This window comes from Hyla sarda, chromosome 6 (genome assembly GCF_029499605.1).
Source record: "Hyla sarda isolate aHylSar1 chromosome 6, aHylSar1.hap1, whole genome shotgun sequence".
In the NCBI taxonomy this organism is placed as follows: domain Eukaryota; kingdom Metazoa; phylum Chordata; class Amphibia; order Anura; family Hylidae; genus Hyla; species Hyla sarda.
In genome coordinates, this window is record NC_079194.1 from 145,714,304 (window position 1) to 145,734,444 (window position 20,141).

General features: G+C 45.7%; 1 protein-coding gene across 2 annotated transcripts in view; it reads left to right on the forward strand.

Moving 5' to 3' along the window:
- Positions 1-5,759: 5,759 nt before the first annotated feature.
- The window catches only part of ATP2C2 (ATPase secretory pathway Ca2+ transporting 2), an 89,942-nt gene continuing 75,560 nt past the window's right edge, over positions 5,760-20,141 (forward strand). The window contains exon 1 of one of the 2 annotated variants that reach the window (XM_056525475.1): positions 5,760-5,990. In XM_056525475.1, coding sequence (XP_056381450.1) covers positions 5,841-5,990 — 150 coding nt within the window. In that variant the 5' untranslated portion in view covers positions 5,760-5,840. Of the gene's footprint in view, positions 6,136-20,141 lie in introns of both variants that reach the window. The other variant, XM_056525474.1, reaches the window with a different exon arrangement.

Here is a 20,141-nt window from a genome sequence, read left to right on the forward strand (position 1 = left end):
ATTGGCACTCTTAATATTTGGTTGTACACCCTTTGAAAAAAATAACTGAAATCTGTTGCTTCCTATAATCATCTATAAGCTTCTTACACCTCTCAGCCGGAATGTTGGACCACTTTTCCTTTGCAAACTGCTCCAGGTCTCTCTTATTGGAAGGGCACCTTTTCCTAACAGCAATTTTAAGATCTCTCCACAGGTTTTCAATGGGATTTAGATCTGGACTCATTGCTGGCCACTTCAGAACTTTCCAGCGCTTTGTTGTCATCCAGATCTCGGACGCAAACCCAGCTTTCTCACACTAAGCTGTACAGTGTGACCCAAAATCCGTTGGTAATCCTCAGATTTCATGATGCCTTGCACACATTCAAGGCACCCAGTGCCAGAGGCAGCAAAACAACCCCAAAACATCATTGAACCTCCACCATATTTCACTGTAGGTACTGTGTTCCTTTCTTTGTAGGCCTATTTCCGTTTTCCGTAAACAGTAGAATGATGTGCTTCACCAAAAAGCTCTATCTTGGTCTCATCTGTCCACAAGACATTTTCCCAGAAGGATTTTGGCTTACTCAAGTTCATTTTGGCAAAATGTAGTCTTGCTTTTTTATGTCTCTGTGTCAGCAGTGGGGTCCTCCTGGGTCCCTGCCATAGCGTTCATTTTATTTAAATGTCGCCGGATAGTTTGCGCTGACACTGATGCTCCCTGAGCCTGCAGGACAGCTTGAATATCTTTGGAACTTGTTTGGGGCTGCTTATCCACCATCCGAACTATCCTGCATTGACACCTTTCATCAATTTTTCTCTTCCGTCCCTGCCCAGGGAGATTAGCTACAGTGCCATGGGTTGCAAACTTCTTGATAATGTTGCGCACTGTGGACAAAACAATTTTGGTTCTCAAGTCCTCAGACAAATCTCTTCTCCTCTTTCTGTTGTCCATTCTTAGAGTGGCACACACAGACACACAATGCAAAGACTAAGTGAACTTCTCTAATTTGTATCTGCTTTCAGGTGTGATATTCAGGTGTGATATTAATATCACCAAAAACCCGGGGCACACGGCCCATAGCACAAGATCCCTATATGGGAAAAACTCCCCTAAAATTTAACTTTTATTGTCTATTAATATAAAATGTATTATAAGTGACAAACAGTTGTTAAAACCGTTGTGTCATAGGCTCCAGATGTCACAATTAATTGGGATAACCCAACAGTGCAATGTATAGGGGCCTGCAGTTTCCCTTTTATAGCTGGAATGCCATGACAGAGTTTAAAAACAATTCAATTGCCTCCCTCTACTAGTTTCGGTGCTTTAGCACTGTCCTCAGGAGGAACAATAGGAAAACACCTCTCCTCGTGGTCTGCCCGTCCTTATATATCCTATGTTCATGTTGTCATCATTCAGTGACAGGATAGTTCACCTATCCCGAACTCTTTTGCTTTTAGTCCAATCCTTGATGTTGTTACAAAACATTTGTCTTGGTATACACCAATGGGATTTCTCCCTATCATGTTAGGATATGAGGGAGAAAAAGGGGGCGCTCCCTAAGTAGGTATATTCACTGATGTGCACCCTCCACCACACCAAACAGTGATATACCGACCTTAGTAGGGCCGCACTTGAGCCTGTGCAGCCCTTAGGTAATGGACGACGTGCTTGGTATTAGACAAGCTGCAGGACTCCTACCGGCATCGGGCTTCTTGGCTAGAAGCCGATATACAATATGGAAGGACAATGTGGAAAAAAAAACGGGTATAGTGGAGGCGTTGCTCGGAAGGCGAAATACAGGATATACTCAGGCGGTGCAGGACAACAAAATGTTATCAAGAATGTTTAGGACAACGCGTTTCGGCATCTGCTGATGCCTTCTTCAGGTCCACTTAGCAGTTCCCGAACTTCATTGTTGTTCAGTGTAGAAGTGCTGGATTGTGATCCTGTATAGCGTCTGCACCGCAGCGGTGCAGACGCTACGCGGGATCACAATCCAGCACTTCTACACTGAACAACAATGAAGTTGGGGAACCGCGTTGTCCTAAACATTCTTAATAAAATTTTGTTGTCCTGCACCGCCTGAGTCTATCCTGTATTTCGCCTTCTGAGCAGCGCCTCTACTATACCCGTTTTTTTTCCCACATTGTCCTTCCCTATCATGTTGTCATTCCTTACCTCATCATTCCTAGATCATTGTGTGCCGTGGTTCCGGTTTTAACAATTGTTTGTCACTTATAATACATTTTATATTAATAGACAATAAAAGTTACATTTTAGGGGAGTTTTTCCCGTATAGGGATCTTGTGCCCTGGGCCGTGTGCCCAGGGTTTTTGGTGATATTAGTTATAAGGTGGTCCCTGACTCCCTTGGGGAGATTTGTGGGTGTGATTTTATATTGCCCACACCTGTTACTTGCCCCAGGTAAGTTTAAAGGAACATCACATGCTTGAAACAATCTTATTTATCCACAATTTTTAAGGGTGCCAATAATTTTGTCCAGACCATTTTTGGAGTTTGGTGACATTATGTCCAATTTGCTTCTTTTCCTCCCTTTTTTGGTTTAGTTCCAATACACACAAAGGGAATAAACATGTGTATAGCAAAACATGTGTTACTGCAATCCTTTTCTGTGATAAATACTTAATTTTCTAGAAAAATTTCACGGGTGCCAACATTTACAGCCATGACTGTATGTTGTATATTAAAAGATGTGTTATGCCTTTAATAAAATGTACCATGTGGTTGTTTCCCAGGGGGTGACCAGCTGACCCCAAAGGTGACCTATGGGCTCCCTGCTAGTCTCCCCCATATAAACCCTGGGTGGAGCTAGCTCTCTCTCTTGTTCCTGCTGAGCCCCAGTAAAGTCGTGCCTAGTGTGTGTCCAGAGTAGTGGAGGTCTCAAGTCCAGTCCTGCAGCCTCAAATCAAATGCAAGTAAGATAAAGTCACCGTCCTGCCAGTCACAAGTCAGTCAAGTCAAGTCATCCGTCTACCAGCATGGCCTGCACGAAATTCTCCTGTCCAACTACAAGTCCCAGCAAACCTGCGAGGTCTCTGTGTCACTGGTCACCTCCTTGGGCCCTGGCTGTACTGCATAGACTGTAACAACTGTCTACCCTCAGTAAAGCTACCGTTGTCCGTAACTTGGCATCAAAGTTTTCATTGCACCCGTACCTAGCCCAGGATCCATCGGTATACCTTCCGGTGGTTAACAGTAAACCACGCCCTGGCGTCACAAACACAATTTAATGCCATCTGCTCCTAGGGTAATTACATCTGCCCTGCGCCTCACATCCCGTCATACCACATGATGTTGTGCTCTCATAGGACTGATGCTTTGCACTGATGTGGGTGGTACTGTGCTCTGATGGGGTTGACGCTCTGCACTGATGGGGGGGGGGGGGTTTGATGCTTTGCACTCATAGGGGGGGTGACGCTGTGCTCTGATATGACTGATGCTCTGCACTGATGGGAAGTGACGCTGTGCTCTGATATGACTGATGCTCTGCACTGATGGGGGGTGATGCTGTGCTCTGATGGGGCTGATGCTTTGCACTGATGAGGAGGTTGACGCTATGCACTGATGAGGGGTGATGCTCTGCACTGATGGGGGGTGACGCTGTGCTCTGTTATGACTGATGCTCTGCACTGATGGGGGGTGACGCTGTGCTCTGTTATGACTGATGCTCTGCACTGATGAGGAGGTTGACACTCTGCACTGATGGGGGGTGACGCTGTGCTCTGTTATGACTGATGCTCTGCACTGATGGGGGGTGACGCTGTGCTCTGTTATGACTGATGCTCTGCACTGATGAGTAGGTTGACACTCTGCACTGATGGGGGGTGACGCTGGGCTCTGATAGGACTGATGCTCTGTACTGATGAAGGGGGGGGGGGTTGACGTTCTGCACTCATAGAGGGTGACGCTGTTTTCTGATAGGACTGATGCTCTGCACTGATGGGGGTGACGCTCTGCTCTGATATGACTGATGCTCTGCACTTATGGGGGTGACGCTCTGCTCTGATAGGACTGATGCTCTGCACTGATGGGGGTGACGCTCTGCTCTGATATGACTGATGATCTGCACTGATGGAGGGGGGGGGTTGACGCTCTGCACTCATAGTGGGTGACGCTCTGCTCTGATAGGACTGATGATCTGCACTGATGGAGGGGGGGGTTGACGCTCTGCACTCATAGTGGGTGACGCTCTGCTCTGATAGGACTGATGCTCTGCACTGATGGGGGTGACGCTCTGCACTTATGGGGGTGACGCTCTGCTCTGATAGGACTGATGCTCTGCACTGATGGGGGTGACGCTCTGCACTTATGGGGGTGACGCTGTTTTCTGATATGACTGATGCTCTGCACTGATGGGGGTGACGCTGTTTTCTGATATGACTGATGCTCTGCACTGATGGAGGGGGGGGGGTGACGCTCTGCACTCATAGGGGGTGACGCTGTTTTCTGATAGGACTGACGCTCTGCACTCATAGGGGGTGACGCTGTTTTCTGATAGGACTGATGCTCTGCACTGATGGAGGGGGGGGGGTGACGCTCTGCACTCATAGGGGGTGACGCTGTTTTCTGATAGGACTGACGCTCTGCACTCATAGGGGGTGACGCTGTTTTCTGATAGGACTGATGCTCTGCACTGATGGAGGGGGGGTGACGCTCTGCACTCATAGGGGGTGACGCTGTTTTCTGATAGGGCTGATGCTCTGCACTGATGGAGGGGGGGTGACGCTCTGCACTCATAGGGGGTGACGCTGTTTTCTGATAGGACTGATGCTCTGCACTGATGGAGGGGGGGGGGGGTTGACGCTCTGCACTGATGGGGTGACGCTGTTTTCTGATAGGACTGATGCTCTGCACTGATGGGGGTGACGCTGTTTTCTGATAGGACTGATGCTCTGCACTGATGGGGGTGACGCTGTTTTCTGATATGACTGATGCTCTGCACTGATGGAGGGGGGGGGGTGACGCTCTGCACTCATAGGGGGTGACGCTGTTTTCTGATAGGACTGACGCTCTGCACTCATAGGGGGTGACGCTGTTTTCTGATAGGACTGATGCTCTGCACTGATGGAGGGGGGGTGACGTTCTGCACTCATAGGGGGTGACGCTGTTTTCTGATAGGACTGATGCTCTGCACTGATGGGGGTGACGCTGTTTTCTGATAGGACTGATGCTCTGCACTGATGGGGGTGACGCTGTTTTCTGATATGACTGATGCTCTGCACTGATGGAGGGGGGGGGGGTGACGCTCTGCACTCATAGGGGGTGACGCTGTTTTCTGATAGGACTGACGCTCTGCACTCATAGGGGGTGACGCTGTTTTCTGATAGGACTGATGCTCTGCACTGATGGAGGGGGGGGGGGGTGACGCTCTGCACTCATAGGGGGTGACGCTGTTTTCTGATAGGACTGACGCTCTGCACTCATAGGGGGTGACGCTGTTTTCTGATAGGACTGATGCTCTGCACTGATGGAGGGGGGGGGGGGTGGCGCTCTGCACTCATAGGGGGTGACGCTGTTTTCTGATAGGACTGATGCTCTGCACTGATGGGGGTGACGCTCTGCACCGAGGGAGGGGGGTTGACGCTCTGCACTGATGGGGGTGACGCTGTTTTCTGATAGGACTGATGCTCTGCACTGATGGGGGTGACGCTGTTTTCTGATAGGACTAATGCTCTGCACTGATGGGGGTGACGCTGTTTTCTGATAGGACTGATGCTCTGCACTGATGGGTATGACGCTCTGCTCTCATAGGGCTGATGCTCTGCAATGATTGGGGGGCGGTTGATGCTCTGCAGACCCCTCCTTGGGCTCCGCCGCAGCCTCAGTACTGGCTCCACACATGCGCGGTGCAGCCGGTGATGAAGACCTGCTCTCCCCGTCCTCCTCCTCCTCCTTCGGGTATGGCTTCCTCCTCCTGTCCCCAGTGCTCGGGCTGCGGGATGGGCAGACACCTGCTGGAGGAGGGCGGGGCTACACTCACCTGTCCCAGGTACAGCCCGGAGTCCCCCGCCCCGGAGCCGCCGCTCGTCTCCCCGGGGAACATGGGGGGAAAGCGGCTGCAGCGACTGATGCACAACGTGCGCCGCCTGCCACATAAATACCATCTGCTGGGGGGCAGCGAGCTCAAGGCGGAGGTGAGTCCCGGGGACGGATGCCGACACCTGACGGGGACACAGCTGGGGGTACATACCGGCACTGATCACAACTGGTATAGGTACATAACGGCACTGATCACACCTGGTATGGGTACATACCGTCACTGATCACACCTGGGGGGAGCTCCGTAACGACCGGGCACTGATTGATGACACCTGGGGGGCATAGCGGGCACTGATCACACCTGGTATGGGTACATAACGGCACTGATCACACCTGGGGGGTGCGTAACGGGCCCTGAACTGATCAGGGGGTGGCACATATTGGGCACTGGTCACACTTGGGGTACGCACAGTACTGATTACATCTAGGGGTTACATTCAAAGCTCTGAGCACGCCTGGAGGGAGGGTACATGCTGGGCACCAGAGGTAAATAGTGTATATGGTGATAGTGAGGTTACATATATACACTGCTCAAAAAAATAAAGGGAACACTAAGATAACACATCCTAGATCTAACACAATCACACAAAAATTATCAATAGAAATCAAATTTATCAACCCATGGAGGTCTGGATATGGAGTTACACTCAAAATCACAGTGGAAAACCACACTACAGGCTGATCCAACTTTGATGTAATGTCCTTAAAACAAGTCAAAATGAGGTTCAGTAGTGTGTGTGACCTCCACGTGCCCGTATAACCTCCCTACAATGCCTGGGCATGCTCCTGATGAGGTGGCGGATGGTCTCCAGAGGGATGTCCTCCCAGACCTGGACTAAAGCATCCGCCAACTCCTGGACAGTCTGTGGTGCAATGTGGCATTGGTGGATGGAGCGAGACATGATGTCCCAGATGTGCTCAATCGGATTCAGTTCTGGGGAACGGGCGGGCCAGTCCAAAGCATCAATGCCTTCCTTTTGCAGGAACTGCTGACACTCCAGCCACATGAGGTCTAGCATTGTCTTGTATTAGGAGGAACCCAGGGCCAACCGCACCAGCATATGGTCTCACAAGGGGACTGAGGGTCTCATCTCGGTACCTAATGGCAGTCAGGCTACCTCTGGCAAGTACATGGAGGGCTGTGCGGCCCCCCAAAGAAATGCCACCCCACACCATTACTGACCCACCGCCAAAGCGGTCATGCTGGAGAATGTTGCAGGCAGCAGAACGCTCTCCACGGCGTCTCCAGACTCTGTCACATGTGCTCAGTGTGAACCTGCTTTCATCTGTGAAGAGCACAGGGCGCCAGTGGGGAATTTGCCAATCTTGGTGTTCTCTGGCAAATGTCAAACGTCCTGCACGGTGTTGGGGTGTCTTGCTAATTGCCTATACTTTCCACCTGTTGTCTGTTCCATTTGCACAACAGCATGTGAAATTGATTGTCAATCAGTGTTGCTTCCTGAGTGGACAGTGTGATTTCACAGAAGTGTGATTGACGTGGAGTTACATTGTGTTGTTTAAGTGTTCCTTTTATGCTTTTTTGAGCAGTGTAGAATAGTGATAGGTTGTATATGATGAGCTTATATGTGGGGTATAACAGTGGAAATTGTAAGGTTATATATAGGGGTAAATATGATATGTAATATGCTGTATGTGGTAAAAGTAACAATGATACTTTGCATGCAGTGCGGTTACATAGAAGTATAATAATAGGCTGTACAGGGAGTGGTTACATGGAAGGATATAACAGTCATATGTTATATGGTGAGGTATAATATAGGGTTATGGCAGTGAGATATATATACAGTGAGGTTACATATAGGGTACAGCAATGATACCTTGTATATGGTGAGGATACATATTGGGATATACCACAGTGAGATATATACAGTGATGCTATATATTGGGTACAGTAATGATACCTTGTATATGGTGAGGATACATATTGGGATATACCACAGTGAGATATATACAGTGATGCTATATATTGGGTACAGTAATGATACCTTGTATATGGTGAGGATACATATTGGGATATACCACAGTGAGATATATACAGTGATGCTATATATTGGGTACAGTAATGATACCTTGTATATGGTGAGGTGACATATAGGGTTATCACATTGAGATATATATACAGTGATGCTATATATTGGGTACAGCAATGATACCTTGTATATGGTGAGGTGACATATAGGGTTGTCACATTGAGATATATACAGTGATGCTATATATTGGGTACAGCAATGATACCTTGTATATGGTGAGGTGACACAAAGGGTTATCACAGTGAGATATATACAGTGATGCTATATATTGGGTACAGCAATGATACCTTGTATATGGTGAGGTGACACAAAGGGTTATCACAGTGAGATATATACAGTGATGCTATATATTGGGTACAGCAATGATACCTTGTATATGGTGAGGTGACATATAGGGTTATGGCAGTGAGATATATACAGTGAGGTTACATATAGGGTACAGCAATGATACCTTGTATATGGTGAGGTGACACAAAGGGTTATCACAGTGAGATATATACAGTGATGCTATATATTGGGTACAGCAATGATACCTTGTATATGGTGAGGTGACATATAGGGTTATCACAGTGAGATATATATACAGTGATGCTATATATTGGGTACAGTAATGATACCTTGTATATGGTGAGGATACATATTGGGATATACCACAGTGAGATATATACAGTGATGCTATATATTGGGTACAGCAATGATACCTTGTATATGGTGAGGTGACACAAAGGGTTATCACAGTGAGATATATACAGTGATGCTATATATTGGGTACAGCAATGATACCTTGTATATGGTGAGGATACATATTGGGATATACCACAGTGAGATGTATACAGTGATGCTATATATTGGGTACAGTAATGATACCTTGTATATGGTGAGGATACATATTGGGATATACCACAGTGAGATATATACAGTGATGCTATATATTGGGTACAGTAATGATACCTTGTATATGGTGAGGATACATATTGGGATATACCACAGTGAGATATATACAGTGATGCTATATATTGGGTACAGTAATGATACCTTGTATATGGTGAGGATACATATTGGGATATACCACAGTGATACATTGTATATGGGGAAGTTATATATATAGGGAAGTAATACGATGAGTGTGTTGTGATTACATATAGGATATTTAGATACATACAGGTAAGTTTACATACAGGGTACAGATATTATTCACTGTGTACACTGTGTAGCCATATTGGTAAAACGTGGGCCGCCTTTATGTGGCACCTTTTACCACAAAGAGGCAAATGATGTCACAAATTTGTCAGCGCCCACTCTTATGAGTGCAAAATCTGTTTGTTTATTTTTTGGTACAAAATGTAAAAATATCTGGTATAAAGTCCATGCGCCACTTTTAAAAGCAAAACAGACAAAATATATGAATACTGGGATCCTTCTAGTTGTTTTTCATCTGCCTTTAGGTGACTTTCGATTCCATTCCCAAGCATTGCCAGCTCATGACTAAAATCTACACAATGGATTGGAGTGCATCGACCTTTGTTCAGTGCTTGTGAAACTAATCACTCCCAGCATCCTCTGATAGATCTACATGAGAGTTGTAGTTTCACCACTGCTTGAGATCAGTTTGCTAATCCTAATCTGCTGCCTCCAGAACACTCTGATGAATGTCTATGAGGCAATGCTCTTTAGGGCTTTCCTGTTACCGTTAGCTAGGGTTGCCACCTATCTTGCAAACAAATACTGGCCATGCTAATTTGCAGGTCCTGAGGAAGGAGGGGAGCGCCACCGAAACGCGTGGTCCACCCCTGTATGTCACTTTTTATGACTATTAATAAAAAGTACTACTACTCTACACCTGACTCCTGTGTCCTCACGCCGGTGTAACGCTGCCTTTCCACCTGCCCACATCTGTACTCGTGCATTCTTCACCGTCCTCGACGGGACCGACGACCAGCTGCTCCCGACACACCAGTGACCTGCCTAAAGCGATTATCAGTGTTGTGCCTGTAATATAGTGCAACCTGTAAAGGTGAACAGGTCCTTTACCTCTCTGTTTTACCTCTGCTAATAACACGGATAACCGGCACTATATAGCGCCATCTCTATCCTTTTTTTTTTCCCCTCCTCTATCTCCTAATGTTACAGCCTGTGGCTCAGCAGCTGCCGCAAATGAAAACTACAACTCCCAGCATGTTGGACTATATAGTAGTATATAGCATAGGTCAGTGTTTTCCAACCAGGGGTGCCTCCAGCTGTTGCAAAACTACAACTCCCAGCATGCCCTGATACAGCCTGTGGCTCAGCAGCTGCCCCAAACGAAAACTACAACTCCCAGCATGTTGGACTCTATAGTAGTATATATCATAGGTTAATGTTTCCCAACCAGGGGGGCCTCCAGCTGTTGCAAAACTACAACTCCCAGCATGTTGGACTTTTGTTAAATGTTTCCCAACCAGGGGTGCCTCCAGCTGTTGCAAAACTACAACTCCCAGCATGTTGGACTATATAGTTTGGTAAATGTTTCCCAACCAGGGGTGCCTCCAGCTGTTGCAAAACTACAACTCCCAGCATGCCCGGATCCGGGCATGCTGGGAGTTGTAGTTTTACAACAGCTGGAGGTGCTTTGGTTGGCAAACACTAGAATAGCAGATGGTGCAACATTCCGGGAGTTGGAGAATTGGTTGGATAAATACCGACCATTGCATTGCGGATATTTTTAATATAAAAGTACCGTCAGGGTGGCCAAAATACCGGCTGTGCCAGTAAAGTACCGGGTAGGTGGCAACCCTAGTAGTAGCTCTGTATAAACCCCCTTGTTTTCTTGGGGTGTCAGGATTTGTGGAATGGTTCTGATATATGTGAGCCCCTAGGGCAGGTGTTCTGCCAGGAGGTGGGTAAGTGTGTCTCTGATGGTGCTTTGAGGAATGTGTGTGGGCATGTGTCACTGTATATGGACATTTATTGGTTTTATGCTATGTCCTTGACATTTGGAATATGGGCTTGGTCAGGAGTGCCGTCGCCTTGTATGTACACATGGAACATAGAAACAATATCAACAGTTCATTGTTACATAACCTCCAGGGAGATCAGTTTGTTTTCTGATCAGAAAAGCAGAATATTGACAAATCTTAACAAGTTTTACGTAATTCACCTCATCCTAATGTCACTGTCCTGTCCCCCAAGTGTCAGTGTCCCATCCCCCATTAGTCGGTGTGTCGTTGTCCTGTCATTTCAAGTGTCCCCAAATGAAATGTTATTCTATGAGAGGAATCGGAGGCATTCTGTGTGAGAGGCTTCGATTTGCCTTGGTCAGGTATCTCTCCCTGTTGAGGTTCTTTGCACATAGAGATTTGTGGTCAGTGGGAAGCCTTGTTGGCAGGCTGCTGCATTAGTCAGACTGTCATGTCTGTGGGAGTCTGTCAGCCTCATGCCCCCTTTCCCCAGGAACTTGTCAGCCTAGCTGCGTCATGTACATCTGGTGGAGAATTAGGAGATGTGACAGGTGGCCTCGTCCCCCTCAGACCGCTCGTGATGGAGTTTAAGCTGGGTCAAGTCTTCCCTGTACATTAGGTACAATGCTCTGCCAGTAGAGCCTGTGCTTCTGTATATGATGCCAGGGCTAGACCACCCTGCATTCAGTCCCTGCTTCTCATGGGAGTGATACAGATGGGCAGCAGGGAATAACCAGAGATCAAAAAAAATCACTGAAATTGTAAAATATAGCTGATTGTGGCTAGGGCTATTAGGCCAACAGTTCACAGAAGTAGAATAATAAGCTCAGTTAAAACTTAACCTTTAATAGTATTTTGTGATAAGATGAGTAGTCCTCAAAAAAACAAATACAAATTAAATAAGGTATAGGTCAGATGGATGGAGAGCTCAGACAAATAAATGGGGCTCCAAATACCATCACCTATCACAACAATATTATTCTACAATATGCAATCTGTGCAATTAAACACTAGGAAGAAGTAATTAATCCCGACGTGTTTCCCCTGCTCCCTCCAAAACAGATAAAGTGGAGCAATACGGGGTTCATCAGGGGATATAGGAAGTAGGAAGAGATAACCTAAAATGATACAGCTAGTAATTAATCGCTGCCAGCTACAATTAGATATAAGGTCCGATAAGGACCACTCACTCAGACCCAATGGTACAGTCCTTGACATGGAGTGGTTGTCAGGGTAGCCACATGATGATGTCTGGTTCCCTCCTGGCAGCGCAGCTGTATCATTTTTGGTTATCTCTTCCTACTTCCTATATCCCCTGATGAACGCCGTATTGCTCTACTTTGTCTGTTTTGGAGGGGGGAAACGCGTCGGTATTTACTACTTCCTAGTGTTTAATTCCACAGGTTGCATATTGTAGGATATTATTGTTGTCATAGGTGATGGTATTTGGAGCCCCTTTTATTTGTCTGAGCTCTCCATCCATCGGACCTATACCTTATTTAATTTGTATTTGTTTTTTGAGGACTACTTATCTTATCACGAAAAACTATTCAAGGTTAAGTTTTAACTGAGCTTATTATTCTACTTCTGTGAACTAATAACTAGAGATCCCTTTCCCTGATATATAAGTGAAGTATATTCACTTGGCAATATAACTAGTCTTGTCACAAGCAAAACCGTTGTGTCCGGCAGAGGAACTCGAAACGCTGCGACTGCATCTATTGGAATCGTAGGGAACTTGGCGGTAAATTGGTCAGCCGTAATGTTGGTCAGGAGCACTGCTTTATCTCTGTACATTTCCCATTTAGTGGTTGGGTTGAGTAGACATTCACCAGGTCTCTTATCTGTGGCAGGATACTCTGCGGCTGAGAGACATTGTTTCCTGTCTCCCTAGCGAAGTGATTTTACAGTCCACAACATTACATACAACTCAGTGTACTCCTTACTACAGCTGTTACTCAATAGTTAAAATCAATTGGCCACGCTAAAAAAAAGTCTCTGTGTAGCCAAGGCCTCAGGGTGATCGCCATTGCTTTGCAGTGTATAGCCTTACCTGTAATTACCTGTTAATGTAAGAGATCCATTGATCTGGAGCACTTAACCCTTGTCCTCCCTGCATGCCCCTCACCAGTGAAGCCCAGGCTCAAATGTCCCAGGTCGTCATCTGCCGCCAAGTCTTAGACAATTACACCTTTAATACCAGCCACCGACTATTGTTCATCTCCGGATCCACAAAAAGTTACTGAGTCACCCTCTCCTGCATAGAAACCTGATGACACTCAAAATGGCAGCGCTTAGAGGGTTGTCACCCAGACGCTTAGAGGGTTGTCACCCAGATCATCTGTCACCGATGGAGGTATTAGGTGATCTGGTGATGTTCTTTCTGCAGTGTTGGAATTATTTAGGGTCATTGTTAACAATGCACATTGTCCCTTATTCCTGGTTACTGATGTCTGTTACCACAACGTATTGTTCCTAAGGAGGAAGGTGCCTGGTCGTCTTCTCGTTCATCTTTTACATAAACCGGTTCTTAAACACATAAGATTACTGCAAGTAACCAAGGAATTCCACAGTCCACAGTCAAGTGTTTCCCCCGCTCTTTCTCTCATCCCATAAATATAACTCCTTCATTGGACTTCCAGCATCTTACAGCAACAGTTCACTTAAGTTCTTTGAGCAGTAGTGCATGGCAGCCAAGCCTCAGTGGTTTGTTGCTTCTAAGTACTGTGGTGCCGTGGCAAATTGACCCTATCAGTATAGGTGAAAGATGGTAAACGGCATAGGGAAGATTTATCAAAACCTGTGCAGAGGAAAAGTGGTGCAGTTGCCCATAGCAACCAATCAGATCGCTTCTTTCATTTTTAAAGAGGCCTGGGAAAAATAAAAGAAGCAATCTCATTGGTTGCTATGGGCAACTGTACCACCCTTCCTCTAGACATGTTTTGATAAATCTCCCCCCATGTGTTTACCCATTTTGTTTTCTGTTTTATATGTCACTATGTATATTAAATGAAAATCCTTAAATCATTTTTTTTATTCCCATACCGTATATAGCAGATTTTTTTTTCTATCTCTTTCGACCCAAAAAATGCAATAAAAGCCAAACAATAAATTATTTATATATATATATAACAGTTCTAATAGAAATTGCAACTCATCCTATAAAGGGTAAGGCCATATTTGGCTGCTGAGGCGGAAAAAAAAGTATTGAATAGTTATAAAGTATACTATATGTATTTGTTATCGTAATGTAAAGTTAAAATGTTATTTATAGAGATGAGCGAACTTACAGTAAATTCGATTCGTCACGAACTTCTCGGCTCGGCGGTTGCTGACTTTTCCTGCATAAATTAGTTCAGCCTTCAGGTGCTCCGGTGGGCTGGAAAAGGTGGATACAGTCTTAGGAAAGAGTCTCCTAGGACTGTATTTTCCAGCCCACCGGAGCACCTGAAAGCTGAACTAATTTATGCAGGAAAAGTCATCAACTGCCGAGCCGAGAAGTTCGTGACGAATCAAATTTACTGTAAGTTCGCTCATCTCTAGTTATTTATATCAAACATTGCATGCTGTAAAGTGAATCATATGGCCAGGTCCATATAATAGATTGGTATCAACAAAAGTGCTGGCTGGCTTATTCTTTGTCTGTATTGCACATACGGGGGGGGGGGGGGATCGCGGTGGGACGGTCCAAGCTATTTGACTGCCGGCGGAGACAAATTTGCGAGCTAAGTGCCTCACTATCTCATAGTTTCACATTTGCATCTATTACACCATAGCTGTATAGCTCTCCATGTTTTATCTGCATGTTCATGTTTCACCTATATTCTTGTGCAGGCAGTGTGCTGCTGCATTCTTCTATGTATTTGTTATCGTAATGTAAAGTTAAAATGTTATTTATATCAAACATTGCATGCTGTAAAGTGAATCATATGTTGTGAACCCCTGTTTCACTACCTTGCAGATAAATCAAAAATATGGTCCATATAGTGAAGACTAATGAACTTGAGGTTAATAACATTACTATTAGAATGTGTGTACTTTTAAAAGATTTTTAAAAACCTGCATGCTTTAATAGATTAACCCTTCAGAGTAATGACAAGATGATTTTTTGGTCTCTCATTGCTGTTTTTGAGCCCCCTGAGAGCCCCCCCCCCCCCCCCCCCCCCCCCCCCATAGTGCACGGCTGTTTTTCAATCTCTGTTTCAGTGATTGGGACTAGTGCTGTGCTATTTGCCAGCAATACTCACACCTGCACTTTACTTCCTTAGTATTCTGGCCTATGGCAGGAGAGCACTACTCACAAACCCTTCTACTTTCTGCTATGCCATGGCATGACATAATGATATGACGTAATGCAGGAGAAAGATCTGGTACTGTGATTGGGGATAATTTTCAGTATAACACCTGAGATGGGATTTGTAGGGAGGAGGGGGTAATTGATGTGTTTGTAAGGTGCTATGTGGGCAGAGAGAAAACAAACAGCACAACACGTCAAGGAAGGAGTTACATCACAAAATCAACCCAGGTACAATGCTGAGAATGATGATAAAGAAGGGGAAAAGGGGGATTACACTCAGGAGGCAGCACTGTTTATATAGTAAGATCACAAGTATTTGCACATAAGACAGCTGCCCATAACTATGGGTGTAAAATATGAGGGAAGCCTTGATTAACCTTTCGGGCATAGTGTGGCCCATCTAGAGGAGTCAGAACGGCTCAGGGTGCATTTACACAGTGGAGGATTTCTCCTCTGCATAGCAATTGCTATGACATGTCCTTGTGTTCCTGGGATCCCAACAGGTAGTAGACATCAGTTTGCAAAGAAATATGATATCTAGTGGCTGAGGCTTTACTGCTCTTTTTCTGGAGTAAGAAGTAATTTTCAGTAAAGGAGTGGCTTACACACTTTTAAATGTTTGAAATAACAGTGCAGTTCTGTAGTGGGTGCCGCATCTTCACACCAGTGATGAGGATGATGAGGCCTGTGGAATTCCCATTCCAGAACACGTGAGAAATATGATTGTTACTTAGCAGATAGGTCTGGGTATAGGTAACCTGTTTGTAATGTTGCATGACATCAGCATAGTCGCTCAGGGCTGTAAATGCTAAATGATGAGGAATAGAGGCGTACAGTGACTCAGCATTACATTGGATGTCAACCTGGATAGAGATTGTTCAATGATTCTAATAGCTGTTTGTTGTCCTGCAGATAACTTGACAAGTGGTTATAAACCAAGGACACAGATGTTCACTCAAGAAGTGATAGCATAGGGCGAAAGAAGGAGGCGAGAACAGGTTATTAGGTTTGTGCAATTCATGGAAAATTGACAGAAATGGATGATATTGTGTTATATATTGTGCTTGTTTTTCAATTAAAACTTCCAAGTAAAGTTTAGCAAAAATTCTCTTTTCGCTATTTTGTAAGATTGGTAAAATCTGTTGTGGGTATAACCTGATGACTTAAAAGGGTACTCTGCCCCTAGCATCTTATCCCCTATCCAAAGGATAGGGGATAAGATGTCCGATCGCGGGGGTCCTGCCGCTGGGGACTCCCGGGATCTCCGCTGCATCACCCCGTTATCATTACTGCACAGAGCAAACTCGCTCTGTGCGTAATGACCGGCGATACAAGGGCCGGAGAATAGTGACGTCACGGCTCCGCCCCCTTGTGACCTCACATCCTGCCCCCTTAATGCAAGTCTATAGGAGGAGGCGTGGCGACCTCCCATAGACTTGTATTGAGGGGGCGGGCCGTGACATCAGGAGGGGGCAGAGCCATGACGTCACGATGCTCCGGTCCCTGTATCGCCGGTCATTACGCACAGAGCGAGTTTGCTCTGTGCAGTAATTATAACTGGGTGCTGCAGCGGAGATCCCGGGGGTCCCCAGCGGCGGGACCCCCATAATCTGACATCTTATCCTCTATCCTTTGGATAGGGGATAAGATGCTAGGGGCGGCGGAGTACCCCCTTTTAGCAATACTTCTGAACCCCTGTTATAATATTCAGATCCTCGTCCTATTTCAGACCTTAGTTTTATATAACTTAGTTTTATATAACTAGATAATACACAGCTATAGATTGAGAAAGAGTTAATTTACTACACTGGTCTTAAAGGGGTACCCCGCGCCATGACATCTTATCCCCTATCCAAAGGTTAGGGAAACTCTGCTGCGGCACCCCAGACATCCGGTGCACGGAGTGAACTTCGCTCTGTGCCGGATGGCTGGTGATGCGGGGCGGAGGCTTTTGACATCAAGGTCATGCCCCGCTCTTGATGTCACGACCACACCCCCTCAATGCAAGTCTATGGGAGGGGGCGTGCCATCCGTGCAGCAGGCAGATCGCAGGGGTCCCTAGCAGCGATAGGGGATAAGATGTCTAAGGGCGGAGTACCCTTTTTAAGTAAGTTCCTGCAACTATCTAAGCTCTTGGATCAGCAGATCCTGGATCTTATCTATCACATGCCACTGTATTAGAACATTGGATTAGATGTTTGTAATCTAGAAGGAATGTTTACCTCTATCCAGTGCATCTGATGTTATCTCTTCTGGATTATAAACTTCACCCAATGTACTGATTTTATTGAACTGAACTGGTTAGCGCCACATTGTGAGTGTATTGTACGATCTGTACATGACCAGCTGTGTGGTTTTGGAAATCTCAATTTCAGAGGAGTTAGTTAAGGGGCACTGGCAGCAGGGAAGTATCACTACAAAGCTAAATGACAAGGATTATGGGCAATAGCAACTATGGGTGCCATATTGGCTCATTTTACCAGTTTAGCAATGCTTAGAGGTTGCACTTCCTATCATGTTTGCAGATATGACATTCCTGACACCTTGTGATTCTTCTCCAAATCAGATGCATTCATGTAAATATAGCGCCGTGACCAAAGGCGATTGTCATGTGACCATGCATTAGTGTAGCTCTATACAGCCAGCCCTGTGTATGAATAGAGCGGGTGTCTGTACTGTGTGCGCTGCAGCCTTTCATGCTGGCCTCACATGTTTCTTCCTAGTTTGTGGTTTATGAGAATTTGTATCCTCTTACAGAACAATAGTTAATTCTTCCTTTATGTGAGGAAGTGTAAACATCAAGTTCTGTGCAAACGGAAAGGACAAGACCAGGGAAAGAACAGAAAGAACCTGGGAGCACAGCCACAAGATGTGGGGGCCCGTGTACCCCATACACACCGGCCTATGACCAGCCTTTTACATGGCACATTATACCCACTTTCCTTAAACCACCCTATATCCTGGTTCTATGCACCCAGACTATATACGCCCACACCCTGTGACACCCATGTTTACCAGTTTTATGACCCCTTGTAGTGAAGTGATTACTTCTCTGTTATTATCTGTCAGCACAGAGGATCCTGACAGCTGGGTGATGGGCTTCTGAGAACTGTAATTTGCACAGTGGAGAGATATTATACATACTGGGCGTATCGGGCAGTATGGAATGGATGGCCTCTGGACCCTTGGACTGAGGCTAGTGATGTGACTGCACCATTCATGTGTGGCGCTCAGTTGGTTGACTAGTGGAAGGGGATATTCATGGACATTGATGTGCAGTCAGTGATACCAGGAGCCCAGAACTGCAAGGAAACAGTACTACTAAGCACTGCCTATAACGGTTACTTCTGATCCCGCCATATGATTGATAGCGTTGTCCCAGGCAATAACATTGCGTGATACAGACTCTATGCAGAATGGACTTTTCTATACTATGACGTCATCATTGTGCAGCAACTTTGATTTGTGATTGTTACTGAGAGCTGAGGGGATGTAAACAGTTTATTTAGTTATTTTTATTAAACTGTTTATTTTGTAATATAAACAAAACAAAGCAATAGGGTAAGAACATGACATAAGAAGAATTGATGTTCAAGGTGGACAGCATAGGGCGATTTTCTTTTTCCTTCTCTATTCTGTGCAGCCTGCCTCTGTCTTAGGGGGGTCTTCATCTTATCACAATAGGTGGAGAGTCACAATGTTTGAGTTTGCACAACAAAGGGTTAAGCCTCCAGTTAGCACAAACTGACCCATAGTTATTCTGTGCCAGGTCCAGGAGCTGTAGGAACAATGCCCTGTGTGTACCTGTGCTGGCTCATTCTAGGAAAATGTTTATCAGGCCGCACAGCTCAGACCTCCATATTATTTCCACGTTTTTGGGGAAGGTGCTGCTTTTAGGTGCCAATTAAATGTGAGCGGTGGCTGCACGGCCTCCCCAGTGCTGTATTGTGACAGAAGTAGGTCACCAGGAGGTGGAGGGTTGTCATAAAGAAAACAGGACTGACTGAAATGATGCTTTATCCCTCATGGATCTTCTGATCATCTGCCCCCTGAGCGGAGTTTCACAGTTGGCATCTTTCTCAGTGCCGGATGTCCCACATTTAGTGACTGGTTTCAGTAGATGCGTCTCCCAACCAGATGAAAAGCTAGAATGCAATTGATTTCCTAGTCTAGACATAGCGAGCAATAAATATAAACCACCTCCACTGTTCTGCTATGGGGGACAACCTCGGGTATTATGTGTATCTAGCCAAAAAGGCTCATACAGATTTATGTAAATAAAGCGCAATCATTGGATAATAAAAAGTTTTACTAGACTTTGTATTTTTATTCCTGACCTAAATTTCAGCTTGCTCTCTGTGAATGCCACATGTTGTCCATACATGTTAAAAGTGTAGATTGCATTACATTTCAGTCCTGAAACCCGCTGCGAGTTATAACCCTGGGAAGTGCGCAGCAGCATGCTTCACAGTCCATTATAGTTTATGTGAAAAAAGTTGGGTTTGAGTGACAGCCGGGGAGTGCACTTCACCCAGGACCGAGACCGAGGTGCTATCTAAACTTTTGACATGCCTGGAGATGCCTACAGTTTTCCCAATGACAGGTACTCTGCCCCTAGACATCTTATCCCCTATTCAAAGGATCCCACTGCTGGGACTCCCCCGCAATCTCTGTGCAGCAATTAGCGCTCTATAGACACAAATAGACATGGCGTGGCATGACGTCATGGCCTCTGCCGTGGGAACCCAGCATTCTAAACATACTATTTAGAATGCCGGGTGTTGCACGCAGATCGTGGGGGGGTCCCAGAAGCAGGA